Below are 27376 nucleotides of genomic sequence, written 5' to 3'. Positions count from 1 at the left end.
TGTTAATTCTCTGTGATCCTTGAGATTTGCAGTTTGTGTGGGATCTGACTGATAAACACTTTTTTGAGAGCAAGAAGGGCATAAGTACTCCATCTTCCCTTTCCGCTACTTTGAAGATCAGCAGCAGTGAAACTAATGATTGTGCTCAGAGAAAAAAGGGTTAAGCCTAGAATAAAAGAAATAAAAGGGAATGCTAGCTTTAAAGAAAAAAGAATTACAAAAAAAAATGAAGACAAACATTATGATTGCATCATAGGAATAATCATATTTACCAGGACCTAGATATCTTTTTATCATAGCAACTTTCAAATGACAGCTTAATTGATCCTTCTGTTTAATTTCTGTCTTCAGCAAATATTAAAAAAAAAAAGAAATGAATAACAAAAGTCAAGTAATACCCACTCTATACGATTGAAAATTAGAAACGATCAAAAAAGAAGAAGAAAAAAGGAACTGTTGAACAGTTGTCCCAAGTTGGAATTACTCATCACCGAATATTTCTTGCTATCTGTGATATGTCCAAATGGGTCACATGACCTGGAGATGAAGAAGTCCGGGGAATCCAGTGGAACATGTGTCAAATCTCCGAGAGGAAGCTGATTTAAGGTTAAAGGATTCCAGCGGTTCGTGAGAATGTGTGACATTAATCTTGATCGCAGATGACTGCCCCCTCCCCCCCCCCCCCCCCCCCCCCCGGCCTTTACCTTGAGTCTGTGTATAGACCACTGGCCGAGATTTTGTCGGATGCTATTATCCCATTGCCCTTTCTAATTAGGATGCTTCCGTAGCTATTCCATTCTTCTGACAACCTTGAACAAATTTATGTCTTTTCTTCATGTGCAATTTGCACAATTTTGCCTTAACAGAAAGGAGAAATAAATGGTAGTAAAAATACATACAATGTACCCACTAAAACCCCCAAAGTGTATTTTTCATTGTTCTTCTTATTCATCTATTCATTTATATATTCACAGATCTATCTTCGGAGGGGGTATGCTCAGAATTTTGTCCCTTAATCCTATACTAGCAGCAGAAAAATACCCTCTTTGCTGGTCCCCCCCCCCCCAAAAAAAAAAAAAAAAAAACCACCAAAAAACAAAACAAAACAAACAAAACCAAAACAATATATATTTATATATATATATATATATATATATATATATATATATATATATATATATATATATATGGAAACAAAAACAGATAAGTCCATATTTGCCAAATAAAGATATTTGCGATTAAAGGTCAAGAAAAATAAAGAGAATAATAAGAAAATTGTTGCTTCTTTTGATCATAACTTCAAAAATGTACCCGTATATGTAGTGACCAATATATCATTTAGAATGTATTATTTTGTTCTTTATGACAGAGACCGTGCTTCAAAATCTTCAAAAATGGACTTATCGGTTTTTGCGAACAAACTCTTTGTATTCCGTGGCTCAACAGTGGTAACCACATAGATATACAATTTCTTCTCACAACACACATTCTATAACCCAAATAAGTGAAAGGCAATGTAGTGAGTTTCAGTTTAAGTAGTTTCAGAGTCATTCAGTTATTGTGGAGAGCATTTGATGAGCTTCTCTGCAGATTAAGGGGGAGGATGTTTCTTCTAAGATGGAACCTCTATGGGCACTGTCAGTTGCTCCTCCCCCCCCCCTTCCATACACACATTAAAGATGTTCAGTGGCCCCTTGACAATAACCATTACGACATAACATTTCCCCTGACCAATGGTTGAAAGAAAAGAAATAAGGAAGTCAGCGAGGATAGTCTTCTAGAAGTTTTAAGAGAAGTAAATTTTTCATCGCGCCTCTTTGCTGATTAAGTGGGAGATCCAAATTTCCTGCCAGAAGATTTTAGCAAGCTCTGTGGGATACAAGCAGCTGCCACATGACTTGGACCGAAAAAAAGAAAGAAAAAAAGAAGAGGCAAAGATCTTCTCTTTTTCTTTTTTTAAAAACATTTGTGTTCTCAAGGTTCACTCTTTTTATTGTAAAACAGAGGGCATGTACCATATTTGATGTGAATCACTTTATTAATCCAAGCAGCATAATTTTGTGTTTTAGCATTAATTTTTCACAGAATCTTAGAAGATTAATCAGTCATGAACCAGAAAATATTACGTGATACAAAGCATATATATATATATATATATATATATATATATATATATATATATGCGTATGTCTCCATGGCAACATGATGTATGTAGGGGTACCTTGTCAGAAGGGATGGCTCATCTTTGGATTTGCATATTTGGGAAGAAGAGGACTGTATGTGTCTTTCAAACTAAATTTCTTTTCTGGTTTTCCTTTTGAATTGTCATGCATAATGTACTTGAATTCAGGTCATCATATTTGGTATATTGATTTGCAGATGTGCATCAGATTGAATATGTCTTCAAAGGCAAGTTCAAGTTCACATCAGAAATTGCTCATTACAGAAAAAAAAATCAGTGTTTGCATTTATCAACTCACTTCTAGTGTGGAATTAAGGTTTCCAAAAAACTTTCGGGGAGTTTTGGGCATTTGATAAACACAAAGCTGTTGATGGGGTTAGAAACACATTTCTGAAATGCCCCCCAAAAAATGTGTTTGAGCCGGAAACGCATTTCTGTAGAGTTGATAAACGCAAAGTTGTTTTGAAACATGATGATAGCTTGGACCTGCCCATGCCAACCACTGCCAACTCCACATCTCTGCTCCTCGGGTCAAACTGCGCAAGGGAGCTGTGCAGTAACAAGGCCTCCCAATCGACTCACGACAGAGCATGAAAAATGCAACAACGAGAGAAATGCGATCCGAAAGGCGTTTTCAAATGCATTTGGATAGTGGGTATTGAAACATTCAAACTCAATGTTCTCATGTTAAGTTTGTTGACCCCTCCATTTGTTTGTTTGTTTGTTTGTTTTTGTACCATGCAGCCCAAACAAGTAATGGACCACTTGATATTGAGAAGCTGAGGCAAGAGGCATGGAGGAATAGCAAGACAAATGATTCAGTGGTAAGAATAAGCATTTACTTTTATGGGTAATTACCTCCGCCTAAGGGAGGAGGTTATGTTTTCATCGGTGTTGGTTTGTTGGTTTGTTTGTCCATGTGCAAAATAACTCAAAAAGTAGTAAATGGATTTGGATGAAACTTACAGAAAAGATTGAGAATGACACAAGTAACAGACAATTAAATTTTGGCAGTGATCTGGGAATTTTTATGGATTTTATGAAGGATTTTTGATATTTTGGCAGGTATTGTCAATGAACTTTGGAGTTCAAGTGGCATATTTTTTTTAGGTTTTCATACGTGCACTAAAGTGCGTGCTCTAGTTTCTGGTCCAGGGCGAGGCATGCCGCGCAGCTGGCATTGATGACTTAACCAAAGGTTTCTATATTGGGAAATAAGGCGATTTTCAGCATGCATACTAGTACATACTCAGTATGTATGGGTAGAAATCACTGATCTCCCTACGAAAGATAAAGATCAGTGGGTAAAAAGTTCTGTTTAACCAATCATCATAATTGTGTTACCTTCCAGTTTAACTTTGCTTGACTGTTGTCTGATGTCTTTTGTTGAATTGAATGCTGAAAATCAAAAACTTTTTCACTGTCCATTTCCCAAATGACTCTCTATACCAACTTCAACAGAATTTCTCTCTCTCTTTCTTTTTCCAGAATGAATATCAAAATACACAAGTTGGAAGGTAAGTATTAGAAATGTTTATTTTCTATTTTTATTTCTGTTATTGTTGATGTATGATAATATGAGAGAATAGCAATTGTGGTCGATCATCTTATCAAATGTGACCCGCTACAACAAAATGATCCTAAAGTCGGGCGAGGTCGATTATTTGAAAATTGCATGATATAATCCCCTAATCTTTCTGCTTTAAATTGATATATAACACATTTTATAAAAATGATCGGCTGTGGAGATATCGATGTTTAAAAGAGAGCATGTCGAGACGTCTGGAAAATCGCTGTTTCGAGAAAAGCGTCCTAGAAGTCTTCCTTTCGATGCAATCGTGATCAAGGGACACGCAAGTCAGTTTTCACCTCTGGACAATAGAAGGTAAGCCCTAGCAACCCCCGAAGAGTTCATTCAAGAACATCAGCGTCGGCGGTCTCCTCACCAACCAATCAGTGACCAGGATGTGAGAAGCATAGCGCACCCCGCCCGCACGCACCAGTCGACTGGGCAGTGTGCGAGCTTCACGCTTCGGTTAGCAGCAAGCAGCAAACTGACCAATGAGATCACTCTGGTCGTTGTTAGGGGCGGAGCCTATCTGTGGCGCTCAATCCAAATTTTCGAACCAGTTTCTGCTTCATTGAAACGCCAAAAAACATGGCTCAGAAAAACGCTATTTTTTTATCTTTCCTTTGATTATTTTGCTTCAAAATTTCGACAGATGATAGAAGACATGTTAGACTCCAATAATATATCAAAATCAGAAAATCGTAAGTTTTGACCAATTTTAATGCTCTGACTTCAAACTCGATTTTCACGGCTTCGACCGTGCGCGACTTTAGGACCTTTTTGTTGTAGCGGGTCACAAATGCATTTTACAGAATTTAGAGTGTCATGTGAACTTTGGAAGGTATGTAGCAATAGTGTATGACACCTACGCATTTGTCAGTCATATGTCGCACAGTGTTTGGGTTACAAATTACGTATGACCACACATCTATACATGGTGGGCATCCTTGTGTTAGTTTTATTATGATGATGATGACTTTTATGTAATAGAAATAACTACAGTAGTTACAGTAATAGTGATTGTAATAATGATATTATAATTGTAGTAATGCTATTGAACAGTAATGATAATGATGAATGTAACTGAAATGACATTATAAATGATGTTAAAATATTGTAATAACTCTGACAGAGAATTATTAGCACTGGTAAAAATCATCCTGTATGTACAAATTGTTTGACATTTATATGCACTTTATTGTCCCCCTTATAGTATTACTGAAGACTTCTATGAACTCCCCATCGCAAATGAACCCCCCAAGCTGCCGTCGATGGACAATCGGCCACCGATCCCCAAACAGAGGATCGTGGACGAGGTGGAAGATGTCTACGAGGACCCAGATGACAGCACCACGGAATCCGGTCGGGTAAGGGTGCTAGGAGGCCACGCCCTCCCTCTCCTCCTCCCCCACCCACCTTGATCTCACCCCTAGTCTCTTGCCCTAGATATGCTAGCAGAACACACAGTCATAACACTCTTAGATTACTGCCAAATTTTTATGCACATACCATGAAACAGGATTCTTCAAACATCCAGTTGGACAATTAGAAGCAACTTTCTGGATTTTACAATCAAGGTTTGATTTCACCTGTGTGAGCTTTCTCCTGCTGTTTTCTGCAGACTTCATCAGACCAGTGTTGACTTGATATAGATGTGGTTATTGACAGTCTTATAGTCAGATAGACTGGGAATGTACATTGAAGATAATTTATTTTGTCCCATGTCGCAATTCATTGTGTTTTCGCGCCCCCGCTGGATGTGAGCCTCCCAGATCCATCTCTTCAATTTGTTCCTGTGTTCGGACAGAATGATGAGACTGACAATATCCCAGTGAGTCAACGCCAGTATGATAAGGCCTGCATAAATCAGTAGGTGAAATCTCACAAAGGTAGAATGAAACTCGAGTTGATTACCTATTAATAAGATTTGCATCTAACAGACATTTACCAATTAGATGAACCCCTTCAAAAGGTCCAGTTGGTCCGTTTATTCACTAAATTGATAGTGAGATATGGTTGGAAAAACAGAGGAATTGGTAGAATAGGCAATAGAACTGAACTCACAGTGTTTAGAATCATCCAGAAAAGATGCAGGCAACATTCACAACATTAACCAAACACAGCACAGTACATTTTATTAGTTCAAAGAGGGCAGGTGGTCAGACTCTTTGGCCCGAATGCATGAAGGTGGTACAATCTTGTCCATGGTTTAAACCATGGACAAAGACCATGGGGTGCCAAGTGTTGCATGGCCTATTTCATTACGAAATGTCATTTCATTACAAAATAATCATTTCATCAACAAAATGACTGATTTCGTAACGAAATATTCCATGCACCACTCGGCGTCCCATGGTCTTTGTCCATGGTTTAAACCATGGACAAGATTGTACCATCTTCGTGAATTCCGGGCCTGTATAGTCGCAATGTCCTGTTTGATCATTCTACCCTCATAATATGCATAATGTTGACACATCTTACACAGTCTGCATTTGAGTGACCAAAGGCATTTTAAAGATACGATGAGAGTAACTGACTGAAATTGATTGCAACTTAACAATGCAATTGTATATCAACCTTTCGGTTTTTTTCTGTGTATGTGTGTCTGTGTTTGACAGGTGTTATGTGTCACACATTTAGCCATAATGAAGCCAACAATGAAATATTTTAGATGGCAATTTATGAAAACACAACACAAGTAAAATAAACTGTAGAGAAGGCACTGTATTTTCAGCTCTGTACAGTGTATGAAGACAGTGTCTAAACTACAGCATAGAGGAAGTGCACCTGTGGACACGTTTACACTCAATCGCTGTGTAAATAATCGTTAGATAGATAATGAATGTGACATCATAGCGTCGTTACAGAGGTAGGCGTGGGAAACCGGACGGCGATAAAAACACGAAAATGCTGTGATGTCATTCAGGATATGGAGGAAACAATGTGAAGTGGGCCAAGCCACGACAGACACCTAAACTGATTCATTTAGATTCACAGAAAAAATGTGAGCTGGCCAGGACTTATATCAGTCATATAAAAGTTCAGTTGTGACAGATTAATTTGTTTGCTAGTCAATTGTGGCTGTACCTATATGGTGGACACTTTAGCTATATCATACTCCAACCACTGCTAGTCTTGGATATGTCTGTTACAGGGGAATTAGAGGATTTGTTTGTGTTTGTGCACATACAGAGAAGAAGTTTGTTTGGAAGATCGGTGAGTGCCATTAGATATATCACAAAAAGCTCTTTTTCACGTGCTCATTATTATAAGATCTTTGTTGGTAAGTGTTGCGCTGTTTATTTTTCTGGAAAAAAAACCCAGATATTTTTGTTCTCCATCACAGTATGGTATTTCTTATTCTACCACACCTCTCTTTGTACACCTCACCAAACACAACAAATGCAGTATTTCAGCACTCATTTATAAACATTCTTAAGCAACTCAAATTCATGATATTTTTTTTGTTTGTTTTTCGTTCTTATTTTTGCATGGATAGATTTGTCAGAGAGGACTATGAAGGTTAACCACCGTTTATTTGTACCTTGTTGCCATAGTGACATGCCTCCATAGAAAAAGTTCACACTAGTTAATAGGAGCTTTGAGTGTTAGAATGAAGTCATACTAGTTGTTGTTGTTGTTTTTTTTTTAATGAGTACTAAAGTGCAGAAATCCATACAAAAGTCACATCTGGCTGCAATATCAAATGCATTGCTGGACTATTTGATAGCACAAACAGACAAACATATGGATAATCAAAGAACAACGCTTCTGTCATTGTTTTCAGTGAACGCATAGAAAACCAATTTCTGTGACATACTCACAAATTGTCTTATCTTATTTCTTGTCAGATTCACTCATTATGATAGTAATTCGTCTCCCTTCTTACGTTTTTGAGAATAAGGATCAATACATTTGTAATTGTCTTTGATCATCCACCAGAAATACATACTGTACTAAGTACATGATAGTTCAGTAGTGAACTCAATTTTCACAAATGGTTAACCAGTGATCAACTTGTGTACTGTTTTATCACTTCCCAGTCGTAGAATTTAACTTTTTAAGGGTAGGTTAACCTTTTTTTTTTTTTGGATGGAAAATCATAATTTCCAAAATTGGTAAATATGGTTGTCAATCTTTAAAACCATAATATGATAGCAAAAAATGACCATGAAGTATATACCCAAGTTATAGTGACATATTTATTTGGGGATTTTTTTCTTCTTTTCTCTCTCTCTTATATGGTGCAAAAAGACCATTGATCAGTAGTTCATTATTTTATAAGCTTCCTCAGTTTGAGAAATGTCACAATGGCACATGTATCAGTATGTCAAGCTCATCTAAAATATCAAATTTTAGGGGAAATGGCTGTTGATGATGTGGAATAACATACAAATAGCAAAATAGTCATCGTTCGTCCTCTACATCCTCTTGAAATTGACGTATGTACTTATTTCATGTTTTTCCCTTTTTATGTGAGCAGTTTCCACTGAACAAAATATAACTTATTCGCACATGACCTCTTGCAACTATAGACACTGCTTCATTATTTGCATATGCCAGACATATATATATAAGAAAGCACTCAAATAGATCGCGTAACTTTAGCACTTCTGCCACGTAGATCTTTCTGTAGGAAAAAAAAAAATTCTCTCAGTTACTGCATCACTGGTGGTCATGCTCCTTACTATGCCAAACAGACAGAAAAGCACTCTAATGGATCGCAGAGCCATTCTTACATGCGCCAAGTATACTTCTTGCAACGTTTCCTTTCTTAAAGGGGAAGGCGAGTAACTGATCAGTGGGAATCAGTGCGAATGCTGGGGGATGATTGTTCCAATTCTTGTGGGATTCATTTAAGAGTACATAATATATCTATTGTTGTGTGAAAATAATTTGCTTCAGAACGGTCTCATATTCAAGTAATGTGCAGCTTAATGCCCCGTCACTGACCAGGCATGCTAACCTGGAAACATTAAACTGCACATTACTTGAATATGAGACCATTCTGAAGCAAATAATTTTCACACAACAATAGATATATAATGTGCTCTTGAATGAATCCCATAAGGATTGGAACAATCATCTCCCAGCGTTTCCACTGATTACTACTGATCAGTTACTAGCCTTCCCCTTTAAGGGGATGGTATAGTATTGGTGGAGATGAGATTTGGGTTTTAACTTTTTGCGAGATAGCAAGAAACCACTTATGAAATAGTACAGAGCATACCATTCTAAGAAGAATTCAAAGTTTATTTGATGAAAATCGGTTTTGAAATCGCCGAGACATCCAAACACAAAGTAAAACAAAGCGTTCGTAATAAAAGGTGGGTCCCTCCTTTTATTGTCTCGCCCACCGGAGGTGAAGGTGAGACTATGGGATCCAAATGGCGTCCGTCTGTCGTCCGTCCGTCGTCCGTCGTCCGTCCGTCGTCCGTCCGTCATCCGTCGTCCGTCCGTCGTCCATCCGTCGTCCGTCGTCCGTCACAAATGTTAAAGTTTACCTGCAAGACTCTCTTATGATGCATAACTTGGCATCTGTTACAGCAATGGCAGCCACACTTGAATGATAGAAGCACTAGGGGTATCTTCATGTTATGATGTTGTCAGAGGTCATGTGATGATGTCAAAGGTCATTTGAGGTCATATATTAAAGAGTATGTGCAAGACTCTCTTTTCTATGTTAAAGTTTACCTGCAAGACTCTCTTTTGACAAATAACTTCACATAAGTTGCTTGGATTACAACTTAACTTGGGTCATAGATGCACTGGGGGTACCTTCATGTTATGGTGCCGTTGGAGGTCACAGGATAAGGTCAAAGGTCATTTGAGGTCAAACGTTAAAGTTTACTTGCAAGACTCTCTTATCACATGTAATTCGACACATGTTGCTACAATGGCAATCAAACTTGGGTGGTGGATGCACTGGGGGTACCTTCATGTTATGGTGCCATAAGAGGTCACATGATAAGGTCAAAGGTCATTTGAGGTCATACGTTAAAGTTTACTTGCAAGACTCTCTTACCACACGTAACTCAGCACATGTTGCTACAATGGCAATCAAACTTGGGTGATGGTAGATGTCTCTTGGGAAGTTGAAGGTAACCACAAGGTCAAAGGTTACAGACAGGGGTCAACGAACTTTTAGGGCCCAATGTTAAGTTTTTAGGGCGCATTTCGTTTATGGCTCATAACTTTTGATCCCTTTGTCCGTTTGTGACCAAACTTGGATGGAAGATGTCCCTTGGGGAGGTGAAGGTCGTCACAAGGTCAAAGGTCACAGACAGGGGTCAACAAGCTTTTAGGGCCCAATGTTATGTTTTTAGGGCGCGGTTTGATTGTGGCTCATAACTTTTGATCCCTACGTCCGTTTGTGACCAAACTTAGACGGTAGATGTCCCTTGGGGATTTAAAGGTCATCACAAGGTCAAAGGTCACAGACAGGGGTCAACAAACTTTTAGGGCCCAATCTTATGTTTTTAGGGCGCTTTTTGATTGTGGCTCATAACTTTTGATCCCTTTGTCCGTTTGTGACCAAACTTGGATGGTGAATGTCCCTTAGGGTGTTGAAGGTCACCACAAGGTCAAAGGTCATAAGCAGGTCAATTAACTTGTGGGAGTTATAAAAAATATTAATTCCTTGTACGCGAATGGGCGAGACACAATTCGGCGATTGCCTTGTTTGAATCGCTCTGTTTTTGGATATCTCAGCCATTTCAAAACCAATTTTCATCAAATAAATGTTGGATTCCTCCTGGAATTACGTGCTCTTTCATGTTTTCTTAAGAGGTTTCTCATTATCTCACCCAAACATGTTAGAAACCTGAATTTAGGTCTCAACCAAAACTGAACGATCCCTTTAAACCGTAGTCTTCTCTACTAGCCATGTTACTATAAAGAGCAACGCCATATAAAATACGCTGCTTTAGAATGCTCAAGCTTTCTTATGGTTGCTCCATCTCTCTCTGTAGCATTAACCTCCTCCAGCAAGAGTAGACAAATTCAAAAGAAAGTAAAAAAAAATATTAAAAAAATAATAAGAAAATCAAAGTTAAAGGGAAGATGAGATTCACTAATCTTTCTTTTTCTAGAGTGCTGTATTGAACAGTCTGCCATATGTGCAACAGGTAATGTTATGTATTTTATATTTTGTATTCTATCATCTCTTTGTCTGTAGCTACTAATTAATAAGTAAATAAAACAAAAGATGCATAATGCATAGATATATGCATAAATACATGGAGATATAAAGATGGATGGAGAGAGAGAGAGAGAGACAGACAGATTGACAGACAGACAGATAAACAGACTCTTGGAGACAAAATTAGATATTGGAAGTTTTGTCCAAGTGATTTAGATTTACTCACTCGCCCAACTGACTTGTGCCTGTGATAAAAGGTATTCGCTGTCTGGAACACAGTTGTATTTTGTAGTGTGTGTGAGCACTGGCCACAAGATGGTGGCTTGATTCACTGTAAACCTCGGATACAGTCAACTGCCAAAGAAATGGCAAAAACGCTAAAATATTTTTCATATGCTGATTTGTTCTTTTTCTTTAAATTCAGGAAAATCTATCATGAACACTTATTTATGTTTTGAGAGTGCATTAATGTTTAAGTGGTGAAAATTTTTCTGAATGATAGTAATGTGTTTATACTTGTGTATATTTTCAATTTGTTTAAACTATACTCATTCAGGTAATTTGTTAGATTCCCTCTTGTCTTTGCTGATTTTTAGTTTTTTTTCTTTGTGTTGCCTTGATTTCTTTTGGCAGTGCACATTTCTGTTCTTCCATGTATGTGTATTCTGAACTGTCTTGATAATTCCTATATCAGTCTCTTGCTCTCTTATATCAACTCTAAATATATTCATTTCTGTTTTCTCCCCATCTTTATTATTGTATATCTGTGTCTCGTATATTTATCATTCAATTTTCAGTCACCAAATCTCTGTGTGTTGTGTGTGTGTTCCCTAATGATGCATATCACTCTTTGTATAGATATAATTCCTCCCCCTCTGTCCCTCTATCTCTCCCCTCCCCCTCCCTTCCCTCTCCCCTCCCCACCTTTCTCTGTATCTCTCTTTGTTTCTCTGTTGGTTTAGTCATCACCATATTCACCTGTGTTTCTCCCTTCTTAACTCACTTTCTCTCTTTTTCCTTATCTATCTATTCCTTTTTCTCTCCCTCTCTTCATCATTCTATGACATCATTTAAGAGTAACTATCCCTTGTATTTCCCATGTTTCTCTCTCTCTCTCTCTCTCACACACACACACACACACACACACACACCCTCTCTCTCTCTCCCTCTAACTATTCATATCTATCTCTGTCTCAAATAGTCTTCGTCTCTCTGTGATATCATCATGAGTAACCTCTCCTTACAATTGTATGTTCCTCTTTTAATCTTGCCTCTTTCTCTTTTCAGTAACTATCTCTATCTCTGTCTGTCCTTGACCCTATGTGATACCATTGTTAACGGCTTTCCCATATGTTCCTCTTCTTTATATATATCTCCCCCTGAATGCCCCTATCTCTATCTCTATCTCTATTTTCTATCTCTATCTCTCTTTCTATCTCTATCTCTATTTATATTTCTCTCTCTATCTCTATTTCTATATCTATCTCTTTATCTATTTCTATCCCTTTGTCTCTGTCTATGTCTCCCAATGACATCATTGCATGCAACTTTTCCCCATGTTTCAATTTTTAATCTCTTTCTCTATCCTTTTGCCATCAGGGATCGATGCCACCTGGTTCTGTCAGTGATGAAGGAAGCGGAAGCACATTCATGTTCCAGCATGGGGGAGGGGGTAAGTTTTGCACCCCTTTCGGATGCAGATGTCTGTAGCATTGTCGAAATAACACCAATGGACATAGCAGTTTGCTTTGAATCTTTTTAGCTGGTCTCGTGAGAATTAGTATTCTAAGTAATTGTCATGTATAGGTCAGTAATTTAACAAGTTTCAGAATATAAGATATTTCACTGCCCATGAAACACAATGGTGTACTTAAAAAACAGTATTTGTTAGGGTAGAACCTGTAAAATGTTATACTGGTAACTACCACAATGATTTGTTTATTGAACAAAATGATACTGAATTTTATGTCTTATTGATGATCTTATTTGTATTATTTATATTTTTTGTTCCAAATGTTCATAATTATTGTGTAATTTGTATTGTTTGTAATCATGAAATCAATAAAACGTACAAATACAAAAAAAAAACCACCCAGTATTGTATAATCTACTGAGGAGGCTCAGTTAATTAATGTGAAATACGCTACACCTATACTCAAGGAATTTGGAATGTGAATGCAGAATAGCAATTCATTGAAGATTCCTTTCATTATGTGTGGAGACACTCATTGTTACACAGGAGGTTTGCTCTGCTGGCTCAGATAGAATATACTGATGCTTAGAGATTAGTGACTTCAAGCAAATTTGTTTTTAAAGGCTTTTCTTTGTACTTAAAGCTTTGTTTTGTTACCAATATTAGTTATAAGCGGAAAAACTTGGTGTTCCATTGTGCCTTGTTCATTTGTGTGAAGGCTTCCCAAATAAAACAATTGGAATGCTTCTCTTTCAGAAATACCAGTGGATGACTACAACAGTGACTCTACAGATTATGATGAAGTCGAAGTCGAGGTTACGTGAGTATCATGAACTGAACACATTTTGCTTTCGAACATTGAAACTTGAACATGGACAATTCACTATATAGGGTGAATTTATCTCAAAGAGGAGGCAGTGTTGCAGGGGAAAACCAATTGCAATAGATTAATGCAGATCAGATCAAGCCTACATATGTGTGGTAATAGCGATGAGCATTGCTAACATAATTTCCTTTGAGAAATTCAACATGAGAATCATGATAACATGGTTTATCTTCACTCCCCATTCAATGTCCCCTCACCAGTTTGATATGAAGAACCATTCTTTGAGGAATGTTTGACATAACATGATTTAATTATAGGTACTGTATGAGACCTTGACTAAGAAATTATATGATATGATATCCTTCTTTTTTTTTGGGGGGGGGGGAAATGAGTATGATATTGCATGAAGCGATATGTGCTGTATAAAGTTGGAGCAATTTGTATTTTGTTTTCCAGAGAGAAACCTAAAAAGAAACAGACCGACAAGCTACAGGAGTTCAAAAATGAGCATGCGTCAGAAACAGACATCGACCTCATCGACAGACTCTCCTACTACAACAATATGATCAGCACAATAAAGGGAGGCATCTCTCTTGGGAAGTGGGAGAAGCGCTACGTGATTGCCAGGGACAACCAGCTCATGATTTACAAAAGTTACAAGGTTTGTTGTGCGGCTGTCTTGCAGACAGCACTGAAATTTTACAACCAGAATGTAACACATTACTTTCGTCTCTGACTAGTAAAGTGGTCTCTGTCATTATCACTATCACCATCATCACCAACTATTTCAACATCTTCACCACTACCTCCATCACCACAACCATCATCACCACCGTCATCACCACCGTTATCACCACCATCATCACCATTCACCATCACCACCAGCATCTCCATCACCATCACCATCACCATCATTGTCACCCTATCACCACCACCATCATCATCACCATTATTGCCAGTACCATTACCATCACCATCTCCATCACCGTCGTCATCACCATCAACGTCAACATCGAAATCAACATCACCATCACCATGTGAATCTCAAAAACCATCACCATCATCACCATCATCACTACTGTCATTTTTATCATCATCATTACCATCACCATCATTATTATCACAATCATCATCATCATCGTCAACATCACCATCACTGCCACTGCCACTACCACAGTCGTCATCATCATCATCACCATCACTACCATTACCATCATCGTCACCACCATCACCACCACCACCATCACCATCATCATTATCATCATCATCATCATTATCATCATGGTCTTTTTCTCCTCCATCTATTTCTATTTCTGTTTTCCTCATCTCCTCTTCTTCCATCTCCATCTCAGTTCCCCCCTCCAACTTGTCTTCCTCTTCTTTCCAACACTCTCAAAGGGTCTCCTCATCCTACCATCCCATTTTCAGGGATAGCAATGACAGTCTTCAGGTCTATGTAATGAGATAGAGTAGAAATTGCAGATTCTTTCAAATCTGGGGCACATTTTTTCTGCATTGTGCAGTCATCAGCAATTAATAGTACTGATGTATATTTTAAAATTTCTGAATAAAAGACTATTTGGAGGATTTTCAATTGCCATAAGTGGGTACAACCTTGAAACAACATTCATAGGAATATAATGGTATTTTGAAGAATTCTTGCTGTTCATGTTCACTACTCTTCCCTGATTTCATTAACTTTTTTCTTTCATTTTTACTGTGATGATGATGATGATGATGATGAATCAGGACAAGAAGGCCCAGAGGTTGCCCATGATGGGGTTAGACGTCTGGTACGTCGGTGTCCAGACCAACAGGGACTTTGTCTTCCGAATCAACCACCAGAGCATGAAGCACCCTCTACTGATGGCAGCAGAATCCAAGCTAGATGCCGATAAATGGGTCGCTGTAAGTATCTCTTTCTGCTCTCTCCTACTGAGACTATACAATTTTCATTATGCTGTGTGACCTCAGTTATCCCACCATCTCTTTTCCGAACTCTTCTATCATTCAGACATGTTCATGTAGTAAAGATTTTTTTTTAAAGGTGATTTTAAACTCAATCCAAAATGTAACAAAACTCAAGATTTATCTATACCATTCCCTCCAGAAACTTGCTATGAATTTTACATTGAAATGATTCAGTTCCCTTTAAAAATGGACAGTGATTTTAAGTGTACATTGGCTAGCATAGATTACTACCACTGTTGTGGCACATGTTACCAACTTAGATACCACTGGGTCGGCAGCTGTATGTTCATTTACATTAACGCCGTTTCTCCCATATCTGACCATATTGGTTATCCGGACGGGTGCGGGTCCCAACATGGCCGGATATCTGAGGTTGGACTGTACATAATGTATGCATGAATGCATCTTTCTATATATGTCTGTATGTATCTATCTGTGAATGTATGAAGATATGAAATTCACTATATATACACTTTTAGATGTATTTCTCTCTTTATGTTTATTAACTCTCACTATTTAGGAAGAGAGAGTGAGGAAGGAGAGAGAGGGAGAATTTTGAAATTTACTTTTAATGATCACAAATATACATTGTAGTATTAAGAATGAATATCATTGAGTTTGTAATTAATGTAGATAGCTTTCAAGAACTGCATTCAAATAATCAAGTTAGATAATTGTATTGAATCTCTACCTCCTTTATAGTGTAAGTATACAGTCAAGTGATATATTCAACCTGATTTACTCTTTCCTTTATTCTGTTTCTCTGCTTGTCAGAGGGGATTGATGTGCTTTGAAAATTTGGCTCTCCAACATTATGAGTTTGTACCCTACAAAAATGATTGCATTTTTATATAGTTTCCACGCCTTCCGGGAAGATATTACAGAGCCTGTGATTCTACCTGGTATATGGATTTGCTTTTATGCTGCAACTTATTTTGCAAGTTTTTTTCCCTTTTTGTTGTCCTTTTATAAGATTGCAACACGTGCTTAATGCATATACTTTCACAGAGTATACATGAAAAAAAAATGGCAGTGTCCTCAGAAAAAACATCCTTCTTGTTCCGTAGTAGACAGACGTTGATAACTATTCACATTTCTATTTCTTGATCTTTCATTTATGTGTAGGCAAGTCTCATTAGTAATTTCTATCAAGTTTTCTACTCACGCCCAAAAGTGAATAATAGGCAGTTGTCTTTTTCAGTTCTTTTTTTTTTAGCTCGTTTTTGTTTTTGTTTACAAGATGTCCAAGTTTTAGAAGAATTCTATGGTGGTAATTCAAGCAGGGCCATTTTCTGCAATTGATTAAGCTGCAAACGAAATGATATTCTGGCTCTCTTCAAAGTTCAAATTCTTGCTTAAATTTGACACGAGAAATCTTTTCCATTCAACAGATATCATCCAGACTCTCCTCATTTGCTCAACCCTCATATACCTTTTTAGCTTATCACCATGCTGAACTCTGCTGATGTGTCATATTTCTATTTTCAGTGCCTTGCTGAAGTTGCTAAAACATATGCATGTTCTCGTGATCTGCTGTACCTGTTAAAGTTTCTGTTGTGATGCAAAAATGTCAAATGTACACATGCTAGTGAGAGCTATCAGCAAAGAGATCTATCTAAAGCAAGAGACATACTGTCTTATCAAAATCAATTTGTTTATCCTGCCCTTAATCAAGATGTGTTGTATTGTTTTTACTTTTTGTCTTCATTTTATACTTCATGAGCATTTACCATTATTTTGTGGAGGTTTCTCTCTTTTGTTGTTTTTTTATTTATCTATATTTCTTCAAGATATTGAAAAAAAAACGTCTTCAGTTTGTCAGGATATATTTTTGAGAGATGAATATGGTTTATCATACATATATATGTATTTTGCTTCAGTGATATCACAAACATGCATGGCAAGAAGCAGAAAACAATGTATATTTTTTTCCCATATACATTAACAAAATGGCATAATTCTTGAGATAATGTATTGGAGAGTAGGGTGGTGAATTTTGTTATCTTTATTCCTATGAGAACCAAACTTTGCATTTTCTCATCATAGAAGTGTGTATCAGCATATCACCACACTATATGAATATCAAAGTTTGGTCACATGATGTAAGAAAGGATTATCAATAAAACCAATTCGTGACTGAACTCAGTCAAGAGACACATCAACAGCCCTTCCTGTCAATCACAAACTGTCGATTTCATTTTATTTTCCCCTGCCTTGTGTGCTTATAGGTTCTCAAGCGATACTCAACCATCGACCACACAATCATACCGTCATCAGGATTCCAAGCCGAGGAGCCGGAGGAAGGGAGTGGGGGCAAGAAAGGTATCTTGTAATTGACTCAACATCCCCTTTTCCATCTTGGATTTGATGATTGAAAGTAATTTGTTAGTATGTTTTAGTTGCTAGTGTATTGAAATCCTGACCCATAAAGGTGCCTTGCCTTCTACATGGGATACCGTAACGAGTAGTTGCAACAACCCAGGTCATCAGATGTTCACTTGTTTAGAATAATGCAGGCTGCTATGTAAGAGTATGAAGTAAAATGTTCAGAAGGCAAAGAAGCAGAACAAAGCAGCTTTCATTCCCATGGTGTAATCATTGTCAGCAGACACAATAAAACATTTCCACCCATATTTGATAACTTGATGTACCTTCATTACTATACTAATTCAGTCAACGGGTACACTGTGCCAAATTAGAGCATCAAAAGTCAGAACTAGTATAAGGCAATGAGATGCACTTGCACCAATGTTGCATTGCTTTGATTCAATATTTTTTGGCACTTGTATATGAATGTTTTTCATTGCATTCTATTGTTGTGTTGCTTTGGTTCAAAATTTTGGGCACTTGTATATGAATGTTTCATGCTGACTGTAATAGATATTTTTCGATCTGCACCGGTACAGATAGATTGTCATTCAGATACACACAGAAAGTGTGTGATAAGATTCATAGAATGATTTGCCTCGAGGCTCATTTACTTTTGTATAATATGTGATAAGATTCATAGATTGACCTGCAGCTGCACCATGAGGCTCGAATATTTTTGTTTAAAATAGGGAAACTATTTTCAAGAGGGGACAAGAAGGAGAAGGAGAAGGAAAAGGAGAAGGAGGTCGCACCCCAACTCTCCTTGGAACCAGGTGGTGGACTATCAGGTGAGTGTACCTCTTGTTCGGACCTCTTTATGTGCTACACCCCTTGTTGAGACTTTGCAAATTTTGGTGGAATCACCAGCCAAATTTGCCTAAACTGAAAAGTTCCTCGGATCAATATTTTGCTGACAGCGATGAGTCACCATAGACCCGTTGAAGACTTGTCCCGACGATACTCGGGAAGGGGGGGGGGGAGGATTGTCTGTGGGAGATGCGTGTTATAGCAGAATCAGGGGGGCGTTTCATCAACGAGTTCGTCGGAGTTTTCACCGACAAATTTGCTATCAGCCAATCAGACCAAGGATTTCATTAGCTTTTAACAGTTGTCAGTATAAATCCTTGCGTCTGATTGGCTGATAGCAAATTTGTCGGTGAAAACTCCGACGAACTCGTTGATGAAACGCCCCCCAGCTCACCCTCAACAGGTTAAGGATTTGACCGAGAGCTTCATTCTTTGCTGCCAGGGTGGTGATTCCTAATTGTTTTATGCTGATTTTATGGGAAATGGTGGCCTGAAAGGCCCTCCAAATGAATGGTTGTGGAAATACTGATGAATTTGCTGTGCTGTTGAGGTGATGCTGACAAAAAGCTAGGTGATATTAGGTGGATGCGTTATTGGGATCATTGATTGTCATTTAACTTCGTTCATTGCCTTTTATTTGGTCTTACAGTTGGACAGAAATATGTGTCAGTGATATTGATAGGAAGGTTTCCAGTGGGAGAGTCCAGTGGGTAAAGTTGGTGTAATAGGGATATGAGACATGGCGAATGTTGATGGGAACCAACATGGATAGAGATGAAAAGCAGATTTAGAAACTGTGGTCTAATTGATGATAGCTGGTTTTGATGACAGGAAAAATGATAGAAAGAGAAGTGGCAGAGTTTATTTTGATGATGATGATGATGATGATGATGATATGGTGGTGGTGGTGGTGATGATGATGATGATGATGATGGTGATGATGATGATGATGATGAGGAAGAGGAGGAGGAGGAGGAGGAGGAGGATAATGATAGTGATAATGATGATTATGAAGATCTCTTGATGGTGGTATGGGTGCTGCTGGTGATAATAATGTTAAAGCATTGGAGGGAGGACCTTGATGGTACTAAAGTTGATGATGATGGTGGTGGTGGTGATGAAGTAAACTAAGTAAATTTGCATTTTTGGTGCCAGTGCCAGCAAATTTCTATCACTTAATATACTGCTTTGCAGGATATGTCAATATATATGGCATCAAGTATGGCGAGCCGAAAATCAAGAAGAAATGGATCACGGTGAAGAACACCGTGTTCTCCTGCTCTGCAGCGAAAGATGATGTGACGCTCTTTACCTTCAACATGAAGGGGATGCAGATTGAGATCGCAGACAAGAAGGAGGTGAAGATGAAGGGAGCCTTCAAGTTGATCCAAGACGGAGAGGTCCTCCTCTACATTGAGGTGAGAGGGTGCACACACACAGGGGGGAGTGTAGAGATCTACACAAGAATGAGATTAGCAAGCTGCAATGCTATCTTGTACTAAAAGGCCACTTTGGGCACATTAACTCTTTATGTGCCACGTTCCCACGTCCGACTCAGTCGACGGCGTGCCAACGTCGCATATTCTGCTCAACAAACAAAACCGCCAAGACCGATCGATAAACCGCTAATTACTGCTAATCCCTCGGCACAATGAAAGCGTTTCTCATGCTTTTGTTCCTCTCATATACGGCTTGCATTCTATGTGGTGATCGACTATCAAGCGATGTTCCCAACTAGATTTGCTCGTACATTGCTTGTAAGTTTCTGTCACGGTTTTATGTGCAAAAGTCATGCCTTTACAGTAATGTAGCAACTGGTCATTCAAAAGAAAAATTGAAAATAGATTCGTCATACAATTTATATCGAAACAAAGCTTGGCATTCCTCTTTAACTTTGCCTACTATTATGCCCATCCTAACAGAAATCTGTAGAAGTTAAACAAATTTGAAAAACAGAATTCTTTCTCAAAGCATGACTACCTTCGTGTCTCAGAATAACGTGGCAAACAGGGGATTTCCACCATGGCACATAAAGAGTTAAATATGTTGTGCCATTCTCAGGAAAGAGCGAAAGATGTGCAAAGTGTGCCTTTGTCCCATTTAATGCCATGCCAGAAATTCAATGAGAAACTTCCTTTTTTTTAGTTACGTTACCAGCTATAATGTTTAGTCAGTGTTACCAGATCACAAAACTGGCATATCTGTTTTTCTCACTGACATGTGAATATTAAGTTATCTTAATAGGTGATTGAGAGTCAGCCAAGAATTCTTTTCTGACTTAGTGGTTTACGAGTGTACATTGTCTCATGCAACATCTTAACCTGGTGAGGATGGTTTAATCTTGCTACAACATGCATTCCCCCATAGACGCCTGCCCAAGTATACTAGGACTCGTCCTCAACGGGTTAAAGTGCCATGTTGAGATGCATGTACGAAAAAGAGAAGACACAGATTTTTGTTAAAGTGCACATGTCTAGTGAGTCCCCATCAAACATCTCTGGTTCCCACAGACCTTAAACATTCTAGATGCAGGCTACCTGCTCAAGGCGCTGGTGGCGCCCTCGCTTGGTAAGCAGCCAGACAGGAGCAGCACAGTGGGCAGTGACGAGTCGGCGGAGGACGGAATGGTCCAGAAGCTGCTGGCCGCCTTTGAGAACTCGTCTTCGAAGGCGGACGAGACAGACAACATCCAGGTATGTTGGTGGTTTCTCGCATGTTTTATATACGTCTGTTTCCTGGTATTCAACTCTCATGTTTTTTATCTCTTCTCCTCAGCAATTAAAAGGACGCCCTCTAGAGCCAACTCTCTCTCTCTCATTTCAGATATATTTCTTTTGGAATTGGCAATTATGAACAGTGTTTTGTAAGAGAGGGCTTTAATTCCTTCAAACATTTTTCATAGTTTACTTACCTTCTAGTTTGCTTTATGTTTTATATTTTTTGGTTTTTTTTTTGGGGGGGGGGGGAATGAGACAGGGGCTTGAGTTTTCTGATTTGCAGAAAGTTCTTTTGAAAAGTAACATTCCTGTGTTATTAAACCTTGGTTATCTTTTCACAGGAGTATATTATATGTGAATTTTTGTGTTGCTGTGAGAGTCATATTCCTATCATATCTTGTCAGAGAGTGAGTGATGTTTTTCATCATCCCTTGGGTATGTTTCATTTTGGTTGGATCATGTCATGTGAAGTTATGGTGTACATCTTTCTCAGTGGAGTAAAATGCATGATTTTTTTTTTCTCTGATTTCCCAATTTCACACAAACTGTGGCATGTTAGTTATCCATTTGTGACTTTTTGGGGGGAGCGTGCATCAAAACATATTGTCTCCTGGATTCTTGAAATTCTTGTTAGAATGGGCTTTATTGCCATAAAAGCATATGTCCCACAGAGTTGGCCAAACAATTTGTTTTCAGTGCAACTGTAAGAGCATGATGTTAGGATTTGGATGACGCCCTAATTATGGCTGTTGGATATGATGTGAACAGCCATCTAACACAAGCGCATTTCATTTTCCAATTAAACTATGATGAGACACCTGTCTTTTTCCCCTGGAGAATTTAGTCAAAAAATTACAGGAAGATCCGATAAAAAGCTCTTTAGAATGAAAACATGTATCACTTTTACTGTAAAGAATATCATGAGGGAAAATTTGGCTACATAATGTGATCATTTTCAAATGAAATATAATATCTCCTGAAATAGCATGAGATACAAGCCTGACATGTCAGTGCATTGATTAATATTTATTGCAATATGACCCTCTATATTCTTTTGAAGCAGAATTATTACTGGGTGTAGTGATTGATGGAAAAACCATTAATATCTCATTTGCGTGTCCTATCCTAATGTGTCTATGTAAAATGCATGTCAGTGATGAATGTACGTGTTTGGATGGAAGAGAATGAAACCTGGGAGCAAATGTGATCAAACAAAGGTTGCACAAATCAAGTTTACCAAAGACATTTTGTCCACTTTTTCTTTGCATGGAAGTTGCAATCCCTAATCCTAGAATTGTTTGTTTGGTGTTTTTTAATCTGTTGTGGTAAATTTTAGTTGAGAAGAGTCAAGAGAGGTCACACCCAAGCAAACAAGGTTTGTTGGTTTGTAGTAGGAAGAAGCCCACCTGTCCACCCAGTCCCTCCCCTTTCCCTCAGCTCCTCTACACCCCACCCTTTTCCCATCCCTTCCTCCGACCTTCCCCACCTCTTCCCTTCCCCTCCCATCTCTTTTCTTCCCTTCTCCTCCTTCTCTTCTTTTCCTTCACCCCTTCTCCTTGCCCACCCTCTCCCTTTGTCACCCCCCTCTCCTTCACTCTCTTCTCCCATCTCTCCTACCCCACCCATGTACCCCTACCCCTCCACTTTCCCTGAATGTCCCTCTCCTCCCTCCCCCCCCCCCTTCCTTTTTGCCCGAACAGGACAACAGGATCCTTTGTATCAAACTCTGCATGGCTACCACCAACAAGTATACCAAACAGGCTTACAATCCAAGGCTTGTGTAATTGTGTACCATGAAGAATTTGCCCCCATCCTTCCCCTCCCCTTCTCTCCCCTTCCCCTCCCCTCTTCCTCCCCCTCACTCCACACCTCCCCTCTCTCCTCACCCCACCCCCTTAATTGGCAAGACAGGACTAGAGTAGCTTTTCTGCCTGCCCCAGCATGGCTACCTGTGATGATTATTACACCAACTAGGCTTGAAATCCCAAGGCTTGTGTACCTTGTATGCATGTCTGCTTGTGATGTTCTGTTTAAAAAAAAAAATCAAGTGGATGTGCATGTATTTACCGGCTGATTTGTAACATTGAAATCCAAAATGGCAGCAATGATCAAACTTATGAATGTTGAATCAGAATGGTGTGATGTGAGTGCCCATAACTCCAGACTGGTTCCCCAATTCGAGTTGCTTTCTGCCATGCACAGCTCCTCCGGTAAACCAGGATACATCGGCACCAGCAGATGCTCACTTGCACGTGTGTCCAACTTGTTCAAAGTTTTTGTTTGAAGGAATTCAAGGAGATTGACATTATTTTTTTTTGCCCTTTTGGGGTTTTTTTTTCAAAATATATTTATATCTATTTTTTCTTTACAGGTGATGCCTTTAGATAATTCAGCCATAGATTCGTTTGTTTGTTTGTTTGTCTTTTGTTTGTTTGTTTGTTTGTTTTCCAAATGCCTTAGATGCTATTTAATCCTCATGTGGGACTAAAGCCAGCAGTTTTGCGTGTTGTTTCAATGTTTTCACATGAGGCATCAATATCTCTTTTGAAGCATCTAATACAGTAATTCCCTTCACTTATTCGTATGTTTTGTGCCGTAACCTTTTTTCTTGTAGTGTGTATGCATCCTCAAAGTAAGAGAATGAGACTATAAATAGCTGTCAAGAATCTGAACACTTCGAGAATAGGTTTTATTTTTCTCTTCAGTAACATATAATTTTTGAGAGTTCAGCTCTTTTCCTGTTCTCATTTCCGTAGAGTACATTTCATCATACAGATGTATCATCCAAGTAAATTTACTATTATGTCAGGTATATTGTTCTGGCAAACGAATAGTTAGAAGGTGCAACTTTATGGTGCTACTCACTCTCTCCGACATATCCACACTGTGTTTAGAGTATACACTAAGAGATGGAGGAATTTGGTCATGACTTTTTAATGTCTTACTTGACTGGTGGAAGAACTTCTTGTAAGTAATGATTGTCGTATAAAAACCAACCAAACCAACCAAACAAAAAACAAATGTAGAGGCCATCATCATTGGACATCCCTGACGGAACGTATGTCGGCATAACAGAGTCACCTAGTCAAGAAAGTGTCTACGTAAACAGTTCCATCAACACAAATCCCCACGACACCACGTCACGTCGCCGGAAACTCGGCAAGATTGTGAGTCTTTTTTTCACTTTTTTTGTTTTGCTGAGTTTTTTTTTTGTTTTTTTTTTGGAAAAAAAAAGACACCATTTGGCCACAGATATTCAATGAGAGCACAAGCCTACATTTTGAAATGCATAATCTCATGTCGGCACAAAAATTGAAAATGCCACGCTCACTTTTAAAACCTTGAAAAAAAAATGTCATCAGATGCCCTCTGTTTGGCTAGTAAAGTGAATGCATTTCACTCAGGTTTTGAAGAGTTTTGAAGTCACATTCTGTTGAAGTATATTGTATGTGACAGGATGAGACAAACTATTTTTTTTTTACTTGATGAAATTTATTGTATGAAAATGTAATTCCTCATTATTTACAGTCTTTTACATCCTATTCACCTTGCTGTCTGTGAGAATGCACAGACTTAAAGCTATTAATGCTTTGCAACCATTTTGTTTATTCGGGACTTGTCTAACAAATTCAAATCTAAAGCTATTGCTTTGCAGCTGTGTTGTTTATTTGAGACTGGTCTAACTCAAAGTACATGCACATATAGGCATGTGTGCCTGCATTCAGATGCAGTTTCTATGGGTGGACACATGCTGTTTGCCAAACATAAGTGGGACTCTAATTCCTCCATGTTACTTGTCTATGGTACAGACCCTTGTATCTCTCTCTTGGTATTTTCTGGGGAAAAAGCATCAGAAACAGGAAACAAATGCATTAACATGATGCAAACAGGATTAATTGTCCAAATGAGCAGCTTCGACGGGTGATTCATAAAGGATGAAGCAGACAAGGTTTTAGCATTAATACTGCATAATATTAATGCAATATTTTATTTTTAATGAGCACTTATGGCTTATTGCAAGTTCTCACATGCAAGCAAGCTGTCTATCACAATCATATATGTGTATATATACATTCGTTTTTGCATTTAATTCAATATTTTAATTTTCCCTCATGTAACAGGTTGGAAATGCTACAGTTTAGGATGTATTCCCGAACTCCTGTTCTTTTTGTTTTTCCTCATATGCTTCTAAATGTGCTGTAAATGAGCCAATTAATATTTCACTTTCAGCAGCAGTAACTGATGTAGTTTTATTTTGCAGGATTGATTTGCATGATGAAAACGCATTTGCTTTGCTGTCTTCGATTTTCTTGTACATTGCCTTCTCAGTTTAATAACAGCAGATCATTTCATAAGCCTTTCATTTTGCTAATGCCTTTGCAGTTGGGATTCCTAAGCCCATTTATTCATTTATTTATTTTTTGAGACTTTTTAATTTGGCAGAGTAACCACCGTTTCTCACTGACTTTCCCTGTGGCATTGTGTTCACTTCAAATCTTGGATTGTAAATGTCCGGGCATATTGGGCACTGTACTGGTTAGAATTACTCATACGTGGACTCAAATCTGGCCACAAACTACTGTATTGGCCATATATTTCACAAGGTTTTTATTTTTGCAAATTTTGCTAGTCAGGTGCAAATTGCAAATTTAATAACACACGAAAAATATTGACTTTGATCTTGACATGAAAGCGACATGCATGCATACATTTCTTGGTTCATTGCAGTACTCTCAGATCGCAAATTTATCCACTTGTGAAATTGTAGAAAAGTCCTACTCGTGAAAAACTAGATTCAGTGAATATATGGCGTATACAGTAATCTCACTTGGATATTGAATGACTAGGTATGGCAAAGTAGAACTGGCTCCATTTACAACAAGGTAGATTTTGCAATGTCCATTCTCATGAGGGAAAAAAAAAAGTATTTGCGAACAAAGTAAAAGAAAGAAGTGTGAGAAGGGTCAATTTTTTTTAAAAGGAAACATGGTTATGATAAAGTAGTCACTGGAACAGTGCTGGAGTTGACCATTTGAAACCAGCTCCTGGCCTGGAATAAGAGATTGGTGGTCTTTAAAAAGGGTTCTTCCCAAGAATGAAAGTGAGTTTGAATGACATACATTTTCATCTGATAGATAATTTTAGTGATTTTTTCACTCCTTATTCTGAAGATGGCACTTTTTTCTTTACTTTTTTTAAACTAAGCTCTGACTACTTTTTTTTAGTTGTTGTTACTAAAACTCCCTTCTTCAATAGAGTAACTACTTCTGTAATCACAGACATTGAGCACCAGAGTAAATGATACGTTTGCTCAGGGAGTTATACCTACATGTTTGCCTCAATTGATTTAGCCTGCTCATTTTAATATTCATAAGCTCTCTTGAAGTGTAACTTTATCCTTTTTCCCTAGCGCAGGTTGATATGGGGGAAGTCATTAGCACCAGACCAAATTTTCCTCAATCTGATAATGCTTTTGGCCTTTTGCTTCAATGCACTTAAATTTACTCAATAGCCTGGAGCTACTTCATGTCATTTGGCCAGTGCTTACAATTGAACAAACAGATGAACAAGCACACACCCAACAAAAATGGGTCAAATTGGTTACTCAAATGACCAAATAAGAGAGAGAGAGAGAGAGAGGAAAAAAAAAATATGTCACTGTTTGGATGTAATCATAAAATATAATAATAAATATTAGCACAGAGGTTTTCATCACAGGGATATTGTGCACCTGGCCATTTATTTGCTTTGCAAACACACATTTATCACAAATTTCACAGCCCCAAAGCCACAAATGATTTGAAATGATGATGGATTAATGTATTTTTTTTTATAGAACTCAAACACAGCACATCATATCTCTGCAGTCATACTGCATGAATGCTTGTTATTCCTTGAAATCATTATTTTAGCATCAAATACGTTGTATGTAGTCTTTCATCATTTTTTTTTTACTATGCCAAGTAGTAATTATTAAAAAAAAAGTTTTGTGAAACCCATATCATGAAAAAAAAAAAGAAATTGCTCTATTTCACAAAAGTTAGTCAAAATATGGAAAATCTGCTTAAGTACATTTGCTGCTAAGACATACAGTCAAAC

At 38.0% G+C, this 27376-nt stretch overlaps 1 protein-coding gene across 1 annotated transcript in view; it reads left to right on the top strand.

Annotated features, from left to right (window-relative positions):
• The window catches only part of LOC139733163 (uncharacterized), a 71069-nt gene that overhangs the window by 24494 nt on the left and 19199 nt on the right, over positions 1-27376 (top strand). Inside the window, exons 2-14 of the mRNA XM_071644002.1 lie at positions 2927-3006; positions 3671-3699; positions 4966-5119; positions 6945-6968; positions 12493-12565; positions 13343-13406; positions 13869-14073; positions 15162-15320; positions 17612-17705; positions 18443-18541; positions 19755-19978; positions 21071-21253; positions 24304-24444. Of these exons, the coding sequence (XP_071500103.1) occupies positions 2927-3006; positions 3671-3699; positions 4966-5119; positions 6945-6968; positions 12493-12565; positions 13343-13406; positions 13869-14073; positions 15162-15320; positions 17612-17705; positions 18443-18541; positions 19755-19978; positions 21071-21253; positions 24304-24444 (1529 nt within the window). The remainder of the gene's footprint in view (positions 1-2926; positions 3007-3670; positions 3700-4965; positions 5120-6944; positions 6969-12492; positions 12566-13342; positions 13407-13868; positions 14074-15161; positions 15321-17611; positions 17706-18442; positions 18542-19754; positions 19979-21070; positions 21254-24303; positions 24445-27376) is intronic.

Source organism: Diadema antillarum, unplaced genomic scaffold (genome assembly GCF_040938485.1).
Source record: "Diadema antillarum isolate AM-2024a unplaced genomic scaffold, OU_Dant_1.0 seq00000462_RagTag, whole genome shotgun sequence".
Classification (NCBI taxonomy): domain Eukaryota; kingdom Metazoa; phylum Echinodermata; class Echinoidea; order Diadematoida; family Diadematidae; genus Diadema; species Diadema antillarum.
The sequence above is the reverse complement of the archived record's forward strand: the minus strand, read 5'-3'. Positions and strand labels throughout refer to the sequence as shown.